The sequence below is a fragment of the Rana temporaria genome, chromosome 2, assembly GCF_905171775.1.
Source record: "Rana temporaria chromosome 2, aRanTem1.1, whole genome shotgun sequence".
In the NCBI taxonomy this organism is placed as follows: domain Eukaryota; kingdom Metazoa; phylum Chordata; class Amphibia; order Anura; family Ranidae; genus Rana; species Rana temporaria.
This window is the reverse complement of record NC_053490.1, coordinates 252,151,630-252,175,418: the sequence shown is the minus strand read 5'-3', so window position 1 is coordinate 252,175,418 and position 23,789 is coordinate 252,151,630. Positions and strand designations below refer to the sequence as shown.

Here is a 23,789-nt window from a genome sequence, read left to right as displayed (position 1 = left end):
TTTTCTACACGTATCTGAGTTGATCAAGGCAGGTCAATGGACATGGTGTGAACAAGCCCTGAAAGTGACCAGCCCTTAGCACAGTCCTTAGGGAGCAAGTGATATGCAGCAAACACAGTGGCTGGCGGGGACAATCAAAGAGCATGCACATCTAAAGGGATGCCAGAGATGCCTTCTTTCATATAACACAGGAGCTCCTGACTCCTCCAAGTCATTGAGCAGCTAGCAGTGCTGGAGACAGGAGGAGGTAACCGACAGCAGCAGGGAAGCTGAGTTCTTCTTCTCCCTCCTCATCACATCCTGTCCTCTTCTTCACCCTGTGTATACTGGCTTCAGGCGTCTCTGATAAAAAATCATGAAAGTCCTGTTTTTTCCCCCATTTTCATCTGTGGTTTTGTCATTCACTATTGAGCATCTTTTCTCTCTCTAGTTAAGAGTCCTGTCTCAGCAGCCCAGTCTGTGGCAAAAGTGCATAGAGAGATCAAGCTCTCAGGCGAGGTTGGGGTCGTTGTGCGCTGGGCTGATCGAATCCTAATCTGGAGTCGGGAAGGACGGTTAGTCGGGGCGATGATGCCTCTCTTCGCAAACGCCTGCAGGTTGTTACTAAGGCTGTGAGCAAAACTTGGGCAGCACCGGTTCAACTCATCGAGGAAGAGCATAAGGTGCCTAGCGATGAGCAGAGTCTTATGGTGTGGATGATATTGGTCCTGCTTGGATTTGGATAACTGTTGTTTCCCTTGAACATTGCAGACTGTATAAACGACGTGCCTTGGGAACTAAGCTACTTTTGCCCTGGTCAGGATTTGTCAGTAGCCTACAGGGGTCGTCGGTTATGCCTCCTGTCAGATGCTGTCTGGATTAACTAAGAATCTAACAGAGAGGAATGCACAACCCATAACTTTATTTTTTATTTTTTTCTATTTAAACTTTAAATAACTGCCTTTGACTCAGCTCAATAAACCGCTTACGGATTTGGGAAATTTTAGTGGCTACATCCATTCTGCTTTTATGGGCAGATCTTTCCTTCGAGGATTATAACAAAATTAATGCTAACTGTGTCTCTGCACTTCATTAACAGGTTGATGCAGCGGTTTGATTGCCGCTGGCCAGTTTCTTGCATGCCCGGCCCCTGCATAGCATCCGGCTTGGTCATGTGATTGCTAACAGCGCAAAGTGGAGCGCCAAAAAAACAAAACAAAAAAACACTGCTATGGTTTTGCTACTGAACAAGGCAACATGCCAAAATTTGAGTGATTACAAATGAAGAAGAATGAGCTATGAAATGTAATGTCAGTGCTGAAGTCTTGCATCCCATATGTATTTGGCACACTGAACAATATGCATATAATAGCTTGTGTGTCAAATTGTTGGTGAATGTAATCTAGTGGAAAAGAGAATACAAAGAATACAGTTGCAGCTGAACTACAACACAAGCTTGCCATAGGAGCTGGACACTGCTTTTGTGGCTCCTGAGACTAAGGTGCCAGATCCTCACTATGACTGCCAAGAGAAGATGCCCAGGGCTGTTGTGGAGCTTCACTCACTACCATGGCCCCAATAACAACTGCTACATCTACTGTTGCCTTCTGATTCTCATCACTGCCAGGGGTAAGTCATATCCAACAGCCAAAAGACACTCTTCCCAACCTATGTCTGGCATGGGACTGTAGAAGGTCTATAAATCACATGTTGACTAGAAGCTTTACATTGATGCATCTAAAATTAAGTATCCTAGAGTCCTTTCCATTTAAATTCAGCATGCTCCCTACATGGGTACCAATCAGAGGTGTGGTTGGGTTTTGTTGGTGCTTTGTGATTCTATTAAAGGATGATTTTCTTAAGGCAGGGTGCTCAGATCTCCCACTTACTGTGATATATGTATTCATGGTGGGTTATATGTCGTCACTGTATGTATTTGCTGGCCCAACTTGCAACTGGTTGTGAGGCTAATGTTTGATAGAATCCGCAGCATTGTTGCTCATAGATCATCAGGCTGGATGGAGGATGCTCCTGCCTCTTTCATGAGCAGTTCAGTTTTTACAAATGTCATAAAGGTGCTATGAAGCTATTTCTGCTAAAGGTGTGACATATTCTGCTTGGTCCTTAAAAAAAATACATAAAAAATGCTGGGCACTTTGCTCTGACGGGGATGTGTATTGTGAGATGTCACATACATGCTGTTCTTTGGGTAAATGTGGCCCCCCTGTGGATCTCCTTTTAACTCTTTTGTGCAGAGGCTTAAAAAAAAAGAAAAAGAGAAGCATGACAACATCATGGGACATAATGTGGAGACGCAGATACTAATTAAATAGAAATTCAGTGGATGTGTCTCAGCATAGGGATTTGTGCACTGTTGAGCTTTGTCTCGTTGCATTCCCAGTGCCTGCTAATGTTATTTAAAGAAGCGAAGCGTGTGTAGCATTGCATACTAATAGAAAAGTAAAGAGTTAATGCGATTACAAGGTCCATTTGTTGCATGATTGAAATGCAAAATGCAATACAACTGGAAGAGTAGGGCAAACAGTTGGAGGGACAGTGAAATGTAAAATGCATATGTTTTTTCATATACGTGTATCACCATTCTGATTGATAATTAGTAAGAAAAACACATACAGACTACAAAAAAAATGAAACACTGTTAACATTTTTATTTATTGTGTATTTAATGCAAAGAAGTGTGCAGAAGGATGCAGAACAACCAGTTAGAAATCATCTTTAGCATCTTATTGTGGACAAATCATGAGAGCTGATTTTTGATTGGTTAATGTTTTACTGCATACTGTTTTTACACTTAATAAGCCAAATTGTTTTGTGACAAATGTTGTCCATCTTTAGCTATAGGACCCCTCAACTCATTGCTTTTCCTAAGAGGAAAGTTTAACCTATTCTAAGTTGGAGAGCCTCAGCATAGACATGAATAGGAATCACTTTCCCTGTCACACAAGCGTGGGGGGGCAATCATTGCATGTGGCGTTTTTGGAACTTGATCGCCCTCCTCTATGCTCTTGTGACAAAGAGTGATCCCCCCATTCATGTCTATTGCTGGAGCTAATGCAGCTCAGCAGATGGCAAGAACGGTGCCTTTTCTATTAAAAAAAAGCTCTGTGTGTACAGTAGAACCACCTATGTGATATCGCCCTTAAAAATATATGCCTGCTTTAATCCAAGTCAGATAAGGTGAAGCTGTCTTGGCTTTATTGCTTTGATTTTACATTCCCCCAGCTGAAATCCTATCATGTTTGAATTTTTACTAGAATGTCATTTTATTATACCAATGCCTGTTGCAGAATGTGTTCCCTTTAGCACAATCTGTTTGTGCTATGTCATCTGGCTGTTTATTTCACTTGGAACATATAAATGACTTCTCAAAATGACAGTGTATTTGTCGTTCTGTGCTAAATCCACTTGGACGTACATGGTCAGGGAGGACACTGGCTCTCTAGGGAGAGGCGTGGGTATTGAATTATGTATATGATAAAGAGCATGGACATGATCTGCTGTCATTTCTGCTGATAAGACAAAAATACAATAAAAAGGCTAACACGTAGGTAGTATATGTCCTCTGGCAATCTTTATACACTATGCTTTTATTACGCCTGTATGTGAGTTAGGTGTATCTCTATCATTAAATATCTCCTGCTATTTTGATAAATTTTTTGCACACAGCAGAACCAATTTTTGCATAGTGACCAATTATGCCATAAGTATATATTTGTGTTTTGGAAGAAGAATACGTAATATACATGCAGTTAGCTCTTCTAGTGGGAGGTAAATCCGGAAACACTGTGCCATAACCTCACACCTAGTATTTACCACCAAATGTATCTAAAGGCATAAGACTCTTCTGCGGAACGATCAAGCCATAGACCTAAGCTAGCATGCACGTTTATACCTTGTGCAGACACCTCCAGCACTGGCATTATCTCAGGGAAACATTAGAGACAGTCAAGGATAGTGCACTCAAGGGGGATTGATTGTTCTCTTCGGTAGTGCTTTCCTGGCTAGACCATTGGATTAGGCAACAATTATCTTCTGTCTATAGCAGTGTTTCTTAACCATATGCCTCAAGTGGCCCCAACAGACCATGTTTTGGGAATTTGCCTCAGATATAATAGTTGGCATAAATACCATGACATTGGCATTCATTTAAAGCAGTGTTTCTCAACCTTTTTTCAGTCAAGGCACCATTTAAAGTTTTTCACAGTCTCGAGGCACCCCATTTTAAAATGTAAACATTTAAACCAATAGTTTTACATAATGTAGCAACATCCACACATGTAAGACACCCAACGTTAAAGATGATTTATTCTTCTAAAGCAAGTACACCTTTGCACACTGGTACTGACTAGTGCTCCATTATTTCTCTTCTCCTTCAGTTTCTCTTGCTCACGTGGTTAGTGTGACCCCAGTGCTGACAGAAAGGAGCAGGAGAGGATGCTATGCAGGTTTTGGATATCCTCCTTATCAACCTATGATATCATTGGTTGTTAGGATGCTGGCAGCTGGAAGTTTGTAATGGTGCACAATGAAAACCCGTGGCTTTGTGTAACTAAAAGAGAGGGTTCAACCACTTGTCGGATTGTATACTGTTTTTGGGCAGTTTTAGGGCATTTTCCTCAAGAAACCTGAAGGCACCCTGGTTGCTAAAGGCTGGTTTAAAGCATCTGTTCAAGGTGAAGGAAAGCATGAGAACATGACCTAATGAGGATACTTTAGCACTGAGGTTGAAAATCTATGGTCTATAGATGTCTTAAAGGTGGCCATAAATAATGGATGAACTGACACCTTTCCATATTTGAACATGCTGACATCTTACCATATTCAAACCTTCTGCAATCTGTTATGAGGCTCGAAGAAATATTTGATTTCTACACAGTTAATGTTTTATTCTTCTTTTATAGAAGGGTGAGTGACTCATGCACAGAGATTTTCCAGTATGCTGAGAATGTATGGTGCACTCGGCATTAATAATCGTCTATCTTAATGAATTAACTTGGGATAATTTGTGTGATAAACCTACGTTTATAGACAAATATGCATTATTACAAAGCTGACTGATTAAAGTGGAAGTAACCCCCCCCCCCCCTCCCCCTATTGTTTTCAACCAAGGAAGCTGACATCTTAGCCTCTGTTTAATCTACAACTGCCATGATGTTACACATGTGATCAGTGGATGGTTTGACAGTTTGGTGGAGTTCACAACCAATGGAAATGTTACATTCCCAGCACGTGTCGGAAATGTAACAGTTTTTTGTAACAGTTAAATGGATGGGTTTACTTCTGCTTTAAGTTAAAGGGATACTAAAGCTAAAAACAGTTTTTACCTTAATTCATTCCTTTCATTAAGGTAAAAAAATAAATAAAAATCTCTGCTCTGACAGCTCAGGTCGGAGCCGCTGTTAAATACAGCGATCTTCACTGCTCTTTTATTGTGTTCTGACAGGGGGTGGCCCCCCGCCAAAACACTCAGCCCTTTCAGCCAATGGCTGGTCAGCAGACCTTTTTCGGTCATGCCCCATCAACAGAAGCTGGCCCAGCTGCAGTACACACGGGCAGAATGTCAGATGTTTTCTATTGACATTTGGCCCGTGTGTACAGGGCTTAAAGGGCTGCCAAACTAAACTAGTTGACTAGTGATGGCAAGAAAGAATGTTCTGATAAAATGTTTTCCTACAAATGTTCAAATGGAATTCTAATTGTATGGCCAGCTCCAACACTCCCTCATCCACCTGTGTTAGTTTATATTTAAAAAAAGTACCGGTATATATACAGTCCTTGAAAAGTATTCCACGATTTCAAACTAATCAAATTAAAAATACCTATAACTGTACACCGCACAAGTGAAGCCTCCCACAATTGCTTCTGAAATTTTTCACAGCTCCACCCTATCCCCTCTCTGTGATGGACCAGCTGTTAGGATGAGTGCCCCCTAGTGGTGCAGGAGCCAGCATTGTCCTTTTGAGCCCTGTGCAGAGCTATCTTTTGTTGCCACAGATAACCTGGGCAGATTCAACACTCTTTCTCCCGTTGCAGCCACATCTGCTCAGTGAAGGGCATAATGCACTTATGTGGGGCCTGGAAAAAGGCACTACCTCCGGTACTTATAGGGAGTGCTCACCCTAACAACTAATCTGTCAGAGAGAGAGGACAGGATGGACCTGTGAAACATATCAAAAATGTTTGGGGCAGACTCCACTGCATGCATGCATTGCCTCCAGGTATATGAGGATCCTAAATATGATGATAGAATAGTGTTCATGAACTGCAAAAAAGTACAGGTATGGAGGTGCATGTCACTCTCCGCATGTGATTAGGCTGGGCCAATCAGTGATGTCACAGAGGGAGTAAATAGCCCTGTGTAAAATATGACTCCCAGACTCGTAACTTACACAGGATTTTCTTGTTGCTACGTGTGGCTAAACAGAACAGAACCAAAGTGAAAGGAAGGTATGGTTATGGGGTGGCTAGGTTAAGGTGAACATATTAAGACTCCACTTGTGCTGAGAAAACAAATCCCCTCTGGGTGATCCGTGTTAATTATAAGGATTTTAGTTAACTTTGTTGAGAGTTGAGACCTACCTGTTTCTTCTCTGAAGAAAAAGCTGTTTTCGGTACAGTGAATCTGAATAGAAGTCACTTTTTCCTTATTTATTAGCTAACACTTGCACTATTCCATTGAGGAAAGTTGCAGTGTCGGCATTCCCTTAGACGTAATCAACCCCTTGGGAGTATCTCAGTAAAAATGTCATTCTTGTTTCAGAGGATGCCAAAAATATGACTATATTTTAGTGCATTATTTTAGGAAAATCAATGAGCCAATCACACGCACACACCAGTGGTGTAAGGAAAGCCTCCAGGTTGCCATATTTGCAGTGAGTTTGAAAGAAAATTACAGCGGCTGCAGATTGAAAAGGAAAGACAAATTATTATTTATTTTTTTATTCCACATTGTATTTGTAAAGAGATAAAAGATTACAATGTTTACAAACAAGGAGCGTAAGACAATAATTTCAATACATTGAGTAATACATTACATTAAAGCTAGTAACATTAATTACAAAATATTTCAAAACCAAGAATCCAGAGTGAATTTCTGCAAGGGAGATACTGTAAGGTTATACTAGGCTTGCTAGTTTATAGTGTTTACCATAAGAATTCTATTTCTGTCTGGTGCTAATACAGGTTAGGTAGCAATCGACAAATTATAAAAACATTCAATTACAATATGGCTTGTGTAGCAATTGTATGGTATAATATTTTTTCTTTCTTTTTTTTTCTTTAAATTTTCCCTGCGTAAGTTAAGCATTTGTTTACTTTACAACTTGTACAAGTTACGATGTAAATGTAATGGCAGATGTGCGAATGACAGCAATATAACTGCAAGGGGCTAGGTCATCTTTACATTCTCAACAGAGGCGGCTGGTGCTCAACTGGTCAGTACCACCCGACCCCTCCCACCTGGTGGGTGGTACTGACAGTCAGGCTCTTGGTGGCAATTCAGAGCAGATGATGGATGCAGAGCCGGTGACGGCGGCCATTTTCCAGATCTTCCTGTACATCCTCCCCGCCAATGGTATCAACTAATACAATCGCTTCTCCTCTTGGTCAAGAGTGCTCCTCCCGATTCCTGATTGGCAATATTAATTTTCTATTGTCACTCAGTGCTCTGTGCCCCGAGCCCACCCTTTTGTGAAGCCACTTGGAGCCTCAGGCTCTAATCATGTGCTTAAAAATAAAAACATTAAATTCATTCGTCTGGTGCCCTGCATGTAGATTAGGGGCCGGCACATAGATTTGGGGAGTGGCCACCACTGATGCTCAATATTGACCAGTAATGTGACTAAACATAAAGTCCCAGGAAATAATGGACATGGATGGATGTTGGAACATGAGATCCATTCAGGTCCTTATAAATAAGGGAATAATAATTTTGTGTGAACTACTGATTTCAATTGCACATTTACCTTTAGATTTACCTACAATTATGTAGCTCGAGGACCTACCTGATAGGATATAAATTGATTTAGTTGTAGAAGTTAGATCGTACAATCAGAATATAACATGTACAGCCAGATTTTGCTGTGAAAATGTTTCCAAGTTTAGAAGAGATCTCTATTAGCTATAAATTACAAAACTACTAGGAATAAAATAGGACATATGAAAAATCCTTTTGTTCACTGTAATTACATGATGAGTTGAATATCTGCTTTAGTTAATGTGTAGCTCAGTGAGCCCATTATATGTCTGTCAATCAATACCCGTGATTTCTGGAGAAACAGACATAACTGGCTTTGTCTAAGGCTTACCAGACCACTGAGAGTGCTATCAGTCAGTGTGGGCCTTTTTGTTCATTAGCACCCCTCCCACCCTAAAGAAGTGTGCCTCGTGCACATTCACTCTTGTAAGAGACTGTCAAAGTAGAATGCGTCACTTCTTTGCTATAGGAGAAGAATAGAAGGCAATATTTCCATCAACATGTATTTAAATATTTAAACATTTATTATCTGAAAAACCTGAATATGAATTATTTTGGATTACAGTTTGTGGATTGCATTTTAATATCATATACAATATATAACAATAACAAGAATTAATGGTGATCATAATAATAATCTTTTATAATAATTATAATACTTTATAATACATTGATAGTTTTTAGAATAATATAAAAATAATAATATAATATACAATATAAAATAATATAGGCATCATTACTATAATATCTTATAAAATGAATTTACTGTTGTAGTTTATCTGTTTTGATGGTGAAATTTGTTCTGCCTGAGAAGAGACCTCTATATGAAGTATAGAGTTTGACCTCTCCTAAAAATGCTAGGTGTCTAGATGTCAAGTTGAATCAATGGTTTCCCTACTCTTCAAGTCAGAACAAGAACAAGAACATCATTAGTTGTGACTTTTTAATCTGCATACTTGCTCTGGGTCATCGTGTCAGACATATTGAAGCCAATAGATGAATATGACAGCCAGGGAATTTTTAGAAGGAGGTCAACTATGGTAGCCTTGGTTTCTTTAAAATAGCACCAGTCTGCTTGTTGCAATAACACCACTGTCCAATAGGGAGCATCCAGGAGCTGTTTGAGAGTGCTCAGGAGCAAAGATATCAAATACTCATGTTGTGTAACTGCTGTTAGATCTGCGTGCAAGAATTAAGTTAAGCATTGACACAGAGTTTTTTTTAACACATAGTATGTTGTCGAAGCAGACTTAAAAAGTAACAAAGAGCAGTAATTAAAATAAAAAATAACCCACAGATTGGATGCTGTGGGTTATTCTTTTCAGAATGCAAAATGACAGAGTTTTTTAATGATATTTTATATGATACTTTATGATATTACATTTTGACTAGTTGCAGTGATAATTTAACCAGTTCATTTCAAGACAAAAGGGGGCAGCCCTGGGACATTTCAAGAGCCCCTTCAGTTTTTTGCAAATACAGAAGTTTTTGTTCTGCAGATGTGTTGGATTTCACCCTATAACGTGTTTTGTCTTCCAGAGATATTTTTCAATAGCAGATGTACATATACTGTAACTATATTAATTTTCCTTTGCAATATTTGGCATGACTATTGCATATTTTCCCCTTAAAATATAACTGACAAAGTCTTGTGACCACAAGGATAACATGTACGAAATGATTAAGCTCAAAGTCAGAATTTGCTATTTAATTCAGGAAAGATGTCTTCCCTTTTGACGTTAGCTACAATCTGAGGCAATGCAAAATAAAGAATTTGTAAAGTATATTAGTGTAAAAGTAGAGCTGAAATCCAGGCAGAGATAAAAAAAACAACAACAATGTAGTTATAACATATTTTACACACAACTTATATACATATCTGAGCTTGACCTGATTTAATCTTCGGTAGAGCAGCACTTAGATTGGGAGAGGGAAGAAGAGGCACTTGCAGCCAAACAGATGCCCTGCATTTACATGTGGTGACAAGGCACATACTGACTGATGGTAGTAGCCCTCTGCTATTTGCTAACTGTCCAAGCACAGGCTGGGGGCCGGGAGGTGACCAAAATTGCTGCTTAACTGCAGGAATGGCAGTGAGGTCACCAGACTGGCTGTGCTGTCTTGCAGTGCTGTATAAGTCTCAGGACTAGGTGGGCTAAAATACAAATCATTTTTCAGAACACCTGTCTCCCATATACATATTTTAGCTGTCAATGTAATCTTTTTCCTGGATTTCAGCTTTAAGATATAATTGATTTAGAGGCCCAGTAGACAGTGGCAACTGAAGCAGAAAGAGTACTGTAACTAATTGACATCATGCTTTTGATAAAATGTGTCTTTTTTTTACAATAAGGAAGCATTGTGGTTACATTACATCTCAGAACGCTTGGCCTGAGCTTTAGTCTCATTCTTAGACTGGTCCTGTGCCTTTTTGGGGAACAAAGCCAAGTCTCACAGCCAATCACTATCTACTTTGATATGAAATGAACTGTGACTAGGGGTAACCAACCATACATCAATCTGACCATACAATCTTTGTAAAATCAACTTTAGATCTACCAAAACTATGTAATGACATAATGACAGCCTACATAAGCTGTCCACTCAATTTATATCCAATCAGGCAGGCCCTTGCTCTACATACTGCTAAGTAGATCTAACGGGGAATGTACAATCAGTTTGTAATGTGTGTGTGGTAAGCTCAAGCACTTGGTGTGGTTTTGGCATATAGGAAGCAGCCAGACAGCTGTACAAGTAAGGAAACCACATAGTGAGGAGTCTTTTTTGAAGGTTGGGGATGACAAAAATAACACAGATAGTTGTTGCTGGTTTTCTACAATTATCCAGCCTGAGCTAGAATAATTACTACAGGGTTTGGGATTAATTTGAGGTCTGAAGGTCCAGGCATTAGGGCTGATCTAAGGGCTGAGGTTAATGCATTGGGGCTGATCTGAGGGCTGAGACTCATGTATTGGGGCTGATCTGAGGGCTGATGTTTGTGCATTGAAGCTTATCTGAGGACTGAGGCTTATGCACGGAGACTTATCTGAGGGCTGAGGCTCATGTATTGGGGCTGGTCTGAGGGCTAAGGGTTATGCATTGTGACTGATCTGAGGGCTGAGTCTTATGCATTTTGGCTGATCTGAGGACTGGGGTTCATGCATTGGGGCTGATCTGAGGACTGGGGTTCATGCATTGGGGCTGATCTGAGGGCTACAGTTCATGTATTGGGGCTGATTTGAGGCCTATAGTTCATGTATTGTGACCGATCTGAGGGCTGAGGTTTGTGTATTGGGGCTGATCTGAGTGCTGAATTTCATGTATGCATTAGGGCTGATCTGAGGGCTAAAGTTAATGCATTAGAGCTGATCTGAGGGCTGAAGCTAATGCATTGGGGTGGATCTGAGGTAATTGGGTCTGATCCGTGATCAGACCTGAATAAAGACCACTCTGTGTGTGCACCAGCTAATAAAATAATTATTATTGAGCTTAGCGTGTCATTAGTTGTATGATGCGTGCAAAAATTATGACTACAGCACCCTATTGTTCTTGATTGATACTGTGGAAACAAGTTTCCGTCAGATTTTCTATCACTGTTATATTACATCCTGAGCAATTAGAATTTGCTAAAATGTATTTAACAAATCTGTCCACTTGTTCCAGTTTATGAACATTTTCAAAGACTGCAAGCTCACAGAATTGGCCTAATGGGTGATTTGGAGATCATGATATCGATATAGCATGGCCAATAATTGCCCCAACCCTTTGGTTCCTTATCAGAGACCATGGAATGAATAGAATGAACCTGCCTTCCTCTGCAGGTTGCAGATATCTTTATTTATCATCTATCATTTATCACTATTGCATGTCCCTTTGGCTTGTGTAGTATGTAATAGTAGAGATGAGTTTGATCGGCTCAGCGGCCCTTTATGTTTGCTACCCTCTCCAACTATGGATTTAAAGGCCCCTTTCTGGCAGCGCTCTCTTAGGTCAACTTATCAAGACTCCTGTACTTGTTTGAAACCCTGCCAAATCTGAGGGGTAGATCTGAAATGAGGGGAAGCTCTGCTGATTTTATGATCCAATCATGTGCAAGCTAAAATGCTGTTTTTTTTCTCCCTTGCATGTCCCCCTCAGATCTACAGCGACTGCACTTCTACAGCGACTGCGCTGTAGTGCAACGTGGATTTGCCTTTTGTAAATAACCCCCTATGTGTGACAGAAAACTAACATTGCACATCACCCTGAACACACTATCCCCACCTTGAAACATGGTGGTGGCAGCATCATATTGTGGGGATGTTTTTTTTCAGCAGGGACAGGGAAGCTGGTCAGAGCTGATGGGAAGATGGATGGGGCCAAATACAGGGCAATCTTAGAAGAAAACCTGTTAGAGTCTGCAAAAGACTTGAGACTGGGGTGGAGGTTCACCTTCCAGCAGTACAACAACCCTAAACATACAGCCAGAGCTACAATGGAATGTTTTAGATCAAAGCATATTCATGTGTTAGAATGGCCCAGTCACAGTCCAGACCTAAATCATATTGAGAATCTGTGGCAAGACTTGAAAATTGGTGCTTATAGACACTCGCCATCTAATCTGACAGAGCTTGAGCTATTTTTGAAAAAAAGAATGGGCAAAAATGTCACTCTCCTAGATGTGCAAAGCTGGTAGAGATATACCAAAAAAGACTTGAATCTGTAATTGCAGTGAAAGGTGGTTCTACAAAGTTTTGACTCAGGGGGGCTGAATACAAATGCACGCCTCACTTTTCACATATTTATTTGTAAAAAAAAATTGAAAACCATTTATCATTTTCCTTCCACTTTACAATTATGTGCCACTTTGTGTTGGTCTATCACATAAAATCCCAATAAAATAAATTTACGTTTTTAGTTGTAAGATGACAAAATGTGCAACATTTCAAGGGGTATGAATACTTTTTCAAATCACTGTAAATGTATTTTCACTTGAGCATTTACCTGTTTGCTAAATTTCAGATTTAAATGACCACAATTGTCAGAAATGTTAGATTCTGATAAGTGTTTTGGATTAATACATGTGATGACAGTAGTCTGTAAATGTCCTTATGCCTGAGCTGCAGGTCTGAAGCTCATTAGGGGATAGGAGGAGGTGGCAAAGTAATAATATAAGTTTGCAACTGCTCTTTTATTGTCCAGTCAGCAGGCTGAGGATGGATAGAGAATTCCATTGCATTTTTTTTTTACTGTAGGTGGTGTCATCCACCTGCCTGTGCTGCATGGTAGAGATGTGTAAATCAGAGGACTGGATGGACAGAAAAACAAACCTTTGGCAGGTAAAGGCACCAATAACTGTTGTCAGTCTGCAGATTTAGCTGTTTGTCTGGAGTAAAGCTTTATTCACTTAAAGCGGGAGTTCACCCATTTAAAAAAAAAAAAAAAATCTCCCCTTAGCTTCCTGCTCGTTCGGTCTAGGGGAATCGGCTATTTATATTAAAATAGGTGCAGTACTTACCCGTTTTCGAGCTGTATCTTCTTCCGTCGCTTCCGGGTATGGGTCTTCGGGAGCGGGCGTTCCTTCTTGATTGACATTCTTCCGAGAGGCTTCCGACGGTCGCATCCATCGCGTCACTCGTAGCCGAAAGAAGCCGAACGTCGGTGCGGCTCTATACTGCGCCTGCGCACCGACGTTCGGCTTCTTTCGGAAAATCGTGACGCGATGGATGCGACCGTCGGAAGCCTCTCGGAAACCTGTCAATCAAGAAGGACCGCCCATTCCCGAAGCCCATACCCGGAAGCGACGGAGAGGATGCGTCTCGTAAACGGGTAAGTACTGCACCTATTTTAAAATAAATTGCCGATTCCCCTAGTAATAACGAGCAGGAAGCGAAGGGGGAAAAGTGCCCTCTAAGGGTGAACCCCCGCTTTAAGTGATAGTTTGTACATACTCCTCCTGTTTTTTAGACAGATAGTACTTTTTTGTTGTGCTATTTAATAACCACAGGCTTGTTTTTGTTTTTGTAACTATATAAAGGAAAAAGGCCAAACAATTTTGAAAAAAATACTGGTTCCCTTCTTTTCTGTTATAAAACATATCAAATAAAAAAAGGCCAGGACCCCCCCAACATGATTCATCGTCTAATTTGTTCCCACTTTTTTGGACATGCAGAAACATGTTAGTACTGAGGTGTTAATGTGTTCCTAGCCTTTAAACGTCGCCCACTGAAACAAAGTAGTAGCAATTTAACTTCTCCTCTCCCCAAATCATTGATGATCAGTGACATTTGGCCCCCATCATTGGTGGTCAGTAGCACTTTAACCCCTTCCCAACATGTAAAGGTAAACCCACTTTAAAACCCTTTCCCAGCTTTAAATATTATCTCACAATCATTAGTAGTCATTGGCATTTAACCCCCAACCAACACCACCTTTCACTGCTGCTTTTCTCTTCCTACAATCTCTTCTCTCCTGCAATCCTTCTCCAGAGAAGAAAGGGGAGGGCTGAATGCAGTATTTACATTTGTGATGGCTGTTGATGGTTAACAGCCATCACAAAGCACAGAGCCACCCTGACTGGCTCTGTGCGTTTTACCTGTGACCTGCTGACAGCTCAATCGCAAGAATTTAATTAGTGCACTGGCCACCCATGTGTATTTTATGTATTTCCATGTATAAATGGTGCTCAGTTGCACTGACCACTCATGTGTATTTTATGTATTACCATTTATAAATGGCGCTCCAGAAAATTTAAAGAGATGGTATCAATGTGGTTAAAGAGCAGCACTTTTGCAATACAGTCCATGTGCTAAAACCCTTTCTTGAGTTTGCAGAGGGCTGAGAGAAAAACCAATGTTCTTATTTTGGTCTCATTTGTAACCTCGCCTTGCATAGCGTATCTCATTGGAAAATGAGATTATGCTGTGTAAGACTCTGCCTCGTTTATAAACAATTTTTCAATGTCGAAGCTCAATTTCATGCCCCAATCCCCTATTTTTATTTTCTGTCTATAAACTGAATTTGTGGTACGCTTGTACTTTAAGCATTTATTTATTACTGTTTTCTGAAAGTCTTACTCTTTTTAATCTTTTTTATTTTTTAAAATCTTCCTAGTTTGCTGCAATGGATGATGTTTTGCAAATATGTTTAGAACTAATTATGTTTTATAAATTTAGCATATATTCTTCCATGTATAAAAAAAAAAAATATTTATCTCTGTTTATGCTCAAACTGAAGAACTTTTATAAATAATGTAAACAGTAACTGAAATTTAATAGTTTCCAGCGGACATTCCTCCTCCGGATTTTGATCTGATGGCTTGTACACACCATCAGATCAAAATCCCTGCGGAAAACATCCGCGGTGACGTGGCCGCGCCATCGCCGCGTGGAGACGTGCGCGACCCTGGAAGGTAAATACTTCCACGCATGCGTCGAATCACTTCGACGCATGCGAGGGATGGGGATCGGGCGGACTTATCCGGTGAGTCTGTACAGACGACCGGATAAGTCCGAAGGACAGGATTCCAGTGGATAGATTTCTTAGCATTCTAAGAAATTTTTATCCGCTGGAAATCCGTCGGCTGGATTTTTATCCGCTGGAAAATGTCCGCTCAGGCCTACACACGTCCGGATCTGTCTGCTGGAACTGATCCGTGGATCAATCCCAGCGGATAGATCTGGTCGTGTGTACGGGGCCTAACAAGTACCGTTCCTGAAATTGACTGTCTTTTCCTTTTGTTCTTTTTATTCTTTGATTGTGAATATGTGTGTTTTGGTTCTTTTATTGTAAACTTGGAAAAATCCGTGCTACCCCCACTATAATCAAAAAGACTAATGATCTAACAAAAATTGTGCCACAATGTGCAAAAATGGTGCAACTACTCTTAATATTGTGAATAATAAGTGAGAAACCTCCTGAAAAAACACAAAAAATAATAATAACAAGATAACATATATATATTGACTCTATCAATATGACTGGTGCTGTATTTAATAGTTTGGCTGGAATATACAGCCAAAAGGAAAAATGTCAAAAGTAAGGTACAAATGCGCAACCTTTTATGTGCAAACAGAAGTGAATAAACTTGATTAGCTGAAAACGTTCAGTGTGATACTGTATAACAAAAAAACACAACAAAGTCCAATGAATGGTGGCTGAAAGCACAACTAACTGTAATCGGAGGTATGTGTAAAAAGTACTCTCCATCCAGAATCTGCAGAAATGGTGTATAAAGAGGCCGCTTACCGAATTTGCTGGATCCCTATCACAGAGATCATAAAGGCTCAGCAAGTCTCCTCAGGACTCCACAGCAACCAATCGTTTCTCCTCTGATTCGATCCAATCTTCCTCCACGAAAGGCATCTGGACCAAGTGTATGTGATCGTACCACAGACAGGATAGCTCTCGACAAATGGAAATCACTCCCAGCACAGGATGTATTGTAAAGAGGTATGGTAGGGGGAAGAAATAAAAAAAGCTTCTTGGTGCAGTATATCAAAAGTAAAACACCCCTTTATTTTGATATTCAGGGTACTGACATCCAAACAAACTTTCCAAGCGATAAAACAGTTTAAAAAGCACTGCTGTCATCCAGCTGTCATCCAGCCGCCGCTCGAGCCAGTCAGCTGGGGGCGTGGTGACGTCAGATAGTGTTGCTCTGCCCGACGCTGCATTTCTCTATACGAGGCTTCGACAGGGATAGGATAGGGACATACCTCTGATTACAGTTAGCTGTGCTTTCAGCCACCATTCATTGGACTTGGTTCTTTTATTGCCTGTGTTTATGTAGTTATCATCAATGCATTTGTCTGTAGACTTTTTCTATTGATACAAAAAAAAACGAACAAATAGAATAAATGCGTATAGTAAATCCAATTTTGATTAATTATATGTAGAGGAAAATATGTTGGTAGTATAGGCTATAGTCTTAGTCATCTGTCACTAATCCCCCCCCACCCCCAGAAAAAAAACCTCACCCCCCTCTTACCCCCACTGAAAACCGCAAGAAATAGTAATAACATATTAGAAAAATAGGTTTGCTTCTACTTGTCAACGGAAAAAAAGGCTCATACAAGTAGAAAATAAGAAAGAGAAATGGCAATAGAGTCCTTATTGTGTATTAAATGTAATATACTTATATTAAGGACATATCAAGAAGCAAAGCTTGCTCATTCTATTGATAGGATGTTAAAAAAAAAAAAAAAATGCACTATAGTGCATATAAGTTAATCTCCAAAATTTTATCCACGATACATTTAGGTAAATTTGAGTTTTTTTAACTGGTTCCTGACCGGCTCATGCACATTTACTGCGGCACAATAGCATTGTTGCGCGAAATCCCATACATATACGGGATACCCTTTTAGAGCTGCCAGAGGGCGCACTGCACGGCGGGTACCTGATGCATGTGTCTGGCGGTCACTATCACCTCCAGCCATGTACGATTGTGTGCACGAGAGCCAGGTTCTGACAGGGAAGAGGAGACATATCATGTGTTCCTACTAAGTAGGAACAACAATATGTCTCCTCCCCCAGTCAGTCCTATCCCCATACAGTTAGAACACATCTAGGGAACACATATTTAAACCCTTGATCGCCCCTAGTGTTAACCCCTTCCCTACTAGTGACATTTACACAGTAATCAGTGCATATTTATAGCACTGATCGCTGTATTAATGTCAATGATCCCAAAAAAGTGTCAAAAGTATCTGATCTGTCCTGTCCAATGTCGCAGTACTGCTAAAAATCGCAGATCACCACCATTACTAGTAAAAAAATAAATATATAATTAAAATGCCATTCAATATATGCTTGTTGCAATTTTTTACCAAAAATATGTAGAAGAATATATATATTGGCCTAAACTGATGAAGAAATTTTTTTTTTAAAAACATTGTTGGGGATATTTATTATAACAACATTTTAAAAAATTGTCACTCTTTTTTTGTTTATAGCGCAAAAAAATAAAAACCGCAGAGGTGATCAAATACCACCAAAATAAAGCTCCATTTGTTGGAAAAGAAGGACGTAAATTCTTTTTGGGTACAACATCGCACAACCACACAATTGTCAGTTAAAGCGACGCAGTGCCAAATTGTAAAAAGTGCTATGGTCAGGAAGGGGGTAAATTCTTCCAGGGCTGAAGCGTTTTTTCTTAGTTGTCTGTCACTGGCTTGACCCCTCCCCCCTCTCTCCCCACCAAAGAAAACTGCAAGAAATAGTGAGCGTAGCAATCAAAAAAAAAATATTAGAAATATAGGTTTGCCTCTTTTGTGTCAAGTGAAAGAGGGCTCATAGTAGGAAAAAAAGGAAGGGAGAGAGAAGGCAAGAGAGTCCTTATAGTGTATAGTGTATATATTTGTATTAAAGTGGTTGTAAACCCACTTTTGAAAAAAAAATAAGACCTGCAAGACAAAGGCCTCATTATGTAATACTCACCTGGGATCAAAGCCCCTGCTGTGGTGTCGGACACAGCACCGACCGGCGTCATGTCTTCTGCGGAGTTACTTCCGGGTATCGTGGCTCCGGCACAGTGATTGGCCGGAGCTGCGATGACGTCACTCCCAGTCACGGCATGACCTCCTTTAGAAATGGCATGATCGCCATATCTAAAGTGTGCCTGCGCCGTTGCACCGTAGACATCGGCACACGTCTCCATTGTAAATATCTCCTAAACCGTGGAGGTTTAGGAGATATTTTCAGCTTCTACCTACAGGGTGTACAGCCACTTTAAGGACATAGCATGGAGCATGGCTTGTTCATTCTATGGATAGGAGGCTAAAACCTGCACCAACATGTCTTTGCTGCCTGTTTTTTTCTAAACTCAAAGTTAGGCCGCTCATAAACAATTCAAATTTGCTGAACCGGCCGAGATTCGAATCATGTATAGGCAGGCTGAATATACCAACATTGATCGAACGATCGATCAACTTGGGTACAACCAGCCTGTCGAATCTTACATATAATTACTAGCCGCTAGCAGTAATCACTGTGTTCTCTCAGCGATGATGACTCCTACCAGGAGAACACAATGGCTCTGTGGGATGGATTTCCCCATCAACACTGACTGTGTTGGGGGAATTGAGTGATTTTCTTATCTGCAACCGGTGATTGCAGGAAAGAAAATCACTCGATCTATGGCCGGCTTAGGTTTTCATACCCGGGGATGTGCTATGTACTGTATATACAATGAGACTATGCCACGACTGGGTATTAAGGATATTATGGTATTTAGCAACTAATCTGTTATAGTATGTATCCTTGTTTATGAGCCTTGATAAGCCTTCCTGTTTGCAGATGGACTTTGTCTATCTTTGGCATAAGCTGTCATTATTTTAAGGCAATTTCCTTCACACATCTCATAATTTTGACAACTTTTTTCTTTTCATCTTACATACTGCTGAGTTGGCAAGGAACTGCAAAGTTAAAGTGCTATATATGTACATCCAATGTCCATACATCCAATGTATTTTTGGCTTTTGATACAGTGTTGTATTTTTTCTGTTTGTTTTGTCCCTTCTAGAAAGATTTGCTATCTATGTCCTGGTGACTATTGTCAAAGAGACAGATGATAATAGAAGCTCCAAAGGTTTACAATTTTCTCTGAACAGAAATAGAGGGGAAATCTTCCAACCGGAACATCTGTTCTGGTGTCAACTATATAAGGCCTTATTCACACAGAGTTCAGCTTATATAACTGGCTTAATGGGAGTGCTGGCTGTCACTTTAAACAAGTACCTAGTATGTTTTAGCAGGCTTTCAACTGGCTTTAATTAGTGCTGGAGCTTACTGACATTTTCTAGCAGCTTGTTTTAAGTGACAATCAGAACTTCAATGTTAGGATCTGTGTTTATCATTCCCAAACTGGAGTTGGATGGTACTTTAAAGTCTTCTATGAAGCTTGCAAAAGTGCTGCAAATGCACTGTACAGACTTAACAAATACAAGCTGAAGTCCATTTGAACAAGAAAAAAATCTGGCAGGGCTTTTGACCATTAACTACACTATCCAAAACTAAAAAAGTTTTGGCTTTATGTTAACTTTGAGGACCCATTTACACTTGTGCAGGCATTGTGGAAATGCATTTAGCCACAACGCTTGGCAAACTACCCTACGTACGTTGCAGTGCCGTTCATTGTGAATGGCATTCCAACATATCATCAGCACTTCCATAGTGCACCACAACACACATACAGTGTTCTGGGGTGCACTGTATTTCTAAAAAGGTTGATGCATTATTTTTAGCCACTGAGTTGCATTGGCAGCCATTTATAATGAATGGGTCACCTTAAGGCAGTGTTTCTCAATTCCAGTCCTCAGGCCCCCCCAACAGGTCAGGTTTTCAGGATTTCCCTCAGATGAAAAGGCTGTGGTGATTACTAAGGCAGTGAAACTGATCAAATCACCTGTGCAAAATAATGGAAATCCTGAAAACCTGACCTGTTGGGGGGGCCTGAGGACTGGAATTGAGAAACACTGCCTTAAGGCAATACACATTAACATGTGCTTTGCATGTGAATTAACAAAATCCAATGTGTAATAGAGCCCTGATTTATTTTAATGCTTTTTATTATCCCTGACTCCTGTAGAGTGACCTAATTTATATATATTTTTTTAAGTATTAATAACCCCATAACATTTTTTAGCCTTACACAATGATCCAGGGGCGCACCTAGGGCATTTGGCACCCAGGCAAATCCTATTTCTGGCACCCCCCACCGACAAAATCGCAGAGCTTGAACCTTGTCACTTAAAAAGGTACAGTAGCTTCTTTTGAGCGACAGTGCCGCGTGTTATGATTTGCCATGACTGCAGCTTAATGCATTCCCATGCCTGGAACCACTTTTTATACAAGGCTTATTTATTACTACTAACATGTGAATTGCCTGTACATATACTTTGATATTAAATTGTTTTACTTCTACACCCAGAGGCGTCTCTCCCCCTTGTGTTTTTCTTCAGATTGTTGGAACATGGTTTCTGTTCCCCCGTGCATGTAGGATCACTTATTAACTTTTCTCCCCTTGTCCCTGGACTTCCTATAGACTTTTAACTAATTATACATTCTAGCATTGATTTTTCATCTTACTAAATCTGTTGTATATTACCCCCAGTTGTATGTAATTCTGCATTGTGGGATAGTAATTTCTTCCGTTTTTTTGCGCATTTGCTTGCATATTGCAGCTTAATTGAAGAAGGTTAGAGTAGTATAGTGGTAGGTTAGGGCAGTACAGGGTATTATGGTGGCAGGGTAGGGCAGCATTGGGTATTATAGGGTATTATGGTGGCAGGTTAGGGCTTTATAGGATATTATGGTGGCAGGTTAGGGCTGTATAGGGTATTATGGTGGCAGGTTAGGGCTGTATAGGGTATTATAGGGCATGTTAGGGCATTATAGGGTCTGCCCCTCCCCCCTCTCTGTACGCCACTGCACTGATCACGATAAAATAAACATTCCTCTGTAAACTATTTGGTAAAAAAATTATCCCAGCACTTGCAGTTTACAACTTTTCAATGATGCTGGCACCTGCTCTCTCTGCTGCTTCCTTGAACTTCTAGTCTTCACAAGACATTGACTGACTGGAGACTGCACGGTCCACTGTTAACAGTTATCTGGGAGAAGTGAGGGAGAAGTTAGGGAGTGCCTTGCCATCCTAGAATTTGGGGCTGTGTTTTTCTATTGATGTGCACAGTGTAGGGAGACTCTAGTTCCTGCATGCAAGGGTGGATCCATAGGACGCTGCAAGTGAAAGCAGCCATTATGAAACAGAAAACCTAGGACAGAGGTCATGAGACAGCTTAAATTGATACATAGGAATATGGAAAGAAAGAAAGAAATAATAAAGAAGCTACATATTCAGTAAGTGAGTAAAAAGTTTTTGTAAACCCAACATTTCATATTCCTGATATGTGCCTGCTGTGCCATGTACTTGTATGGGAAAGTATCCTGTTCTCTTTGTATTGCTTCCTTTGTGTGGAATTTCTGCTGTTCCTGACAGTCCCTCTATTTTCCTATTAAAACTGGCCACACTTGGCATGCTGGGAACTCAGCCTGCTCTCCTCCAATGATCAGACTTGTCCTGACATGCCCCCTGCACAGCCTGTCACTGGGAAGCTCACTGTATTGCTGTTTCTCCTCATCCAGCTCTTATGCAGCTGAGAACAAAGGGTATATGAGCACTTATAAAAAGGTAAATAAAAGGTATTTACAAAGTTCTTTTAATATCTTTACACACATGTTTTGACTTTCATTTCTATTTTAAACTGGGTTGTTTTACAAGACGAGGGTTCACATATACTTTAAATCATTTGTACTTTAAAATTGAGGGTTTAATATCACTTTAACCACTTCCCACCCGGCCACTGCATATGTACGACCGGGTGGGCGCTCTCTCCTTCTGAGTGGACTTTCAGCAACGTCCCTCAGAAGGAGGGGGATCGCGTGTGTGCGAGCCCACGCAGCAGCGCTACCCCGATGCGCTCGTGTCATCCTAACACGGCGCATCTCAGATCGGCAGAAGGGGTCTATGATTGGCACTCCTGATCACATGAAGGCCGTGTCCAATCACAGCCACCATGTGATGTAAACAGAGAGCTGGTTGCTAGGCGATCGGGTCTCCTCTCCTCACACATTAGTTGTCGGTGAGGGTAGCGGATCGCTGCAGCCGGCTGGTGATCAGTGTGTATGAGCTGTTTTTTACAGCTTTTTACACACTGCGCACCAGCCTAGTAACACACAATGTAAAACACACATGTCCCCACACATGTCCCCACATATGTCCCAGTAAAATCATATGTTCCAATGATTATCTGCATAACACAAACCAATTATTATACACTTTACAGGATTTCTTTTATCAAAGACATGTAGCAGAATACATTTGGCTTAAATTTATTACAAAATTTGATTTTATTTGGTTTCTTTTCAAATAGAATAAAGAAAATATATTATTTTTTTTTTCAAAATTTCCGCACTTTTTCCGCTTATATTGCAAAAAATAAAAAAGGGAGTTGTGAATAAATACCACCAAAATAAATCTCTATTTGTGCAAACAAAATGATACAAATTTAATTTGGGTACATCGTAGCATGACCGCGCAATTGTCATTGAAAATGCGAGAGAGATGAAATCTGGAAATTGGCCTGGGAAGGAAGGGGGTAAAAGTGCCCAGTATTGATGTGGTTAAGATCAAGGTTTTTCTCATCTTGCTTTAATGTTTTGTCATAATGTAATGTAATGAGATCCACCCAAATGTCTATTTTAAGGTGTTTTTTTTTTTTTAGAGTTGCTTTTTATTTTTCCATCTCTTTATTCAAATTAGCAAAACAATCAGGAGAAAGATTAAAAAAAAATAGCCAACATTGGTTAAAGCACAGAACAATAAGCAAGAACAGACAGAATAAGAAAAAATGCAAACTTATCATACAAAATAGCCATATGGTTACCTTATTGGACATGCCAAGTTATGTAAGCAGAGCTTATCAGCAATTCACTTTACGTTTAGTAAACCAAGACTATATAAAAATTGATAGAAATGTAGAGTCTCTTTTTGTATGTGTTCCTGTGGGACCTGTGGCCTTTTCCATTGAGATCTCCTTAGCGTGTCTATCATCAATAATTGGTTGGGGCCCGTGCAAGGTCTTCTTCTTCAAAACTTCCCATATCTTTGGTAACGTCTCTGAAATATTGCATGTGTTACAAATCCTCTCTGGATCAGTAGAGACCTTTATACCTGACAGGATGAAGGAGATCAAAACCAGCAGAAATGGTCCAAAGTTCCTCTGGGATCTGAGCTCTACTTGTGACTAGTAGGGCTTCTTGATCATTACTGTAT

The 23,789-nt window shown here is 40.2% G+C and overlaps 1 protein-coding gene across 1 annotated transcript in view; it reads left to right on the top strand.

The window, feature by feature from the left end:
* Positions 1–215: 215 nt before the first annotated feature.
* TMEM132E (transmembrane protein 132E) overlaps positions 216–23,789 on the top strand; it is a 662,885-nt gene continuing 639,311 nt past the window's right edge. Inside the window, exon 1 of the mRNA XM_040336772.1 lies at positions 216–1,608. Within this exon, the coding sequence (XP_040192706.1) occupies positions 1,497–1,608 (112 nt within the window). The 5' untranslated portion in view covers positions 216–1,496. The remainder of the gene's footprint in view (positions 1,609–23,789) is intronic.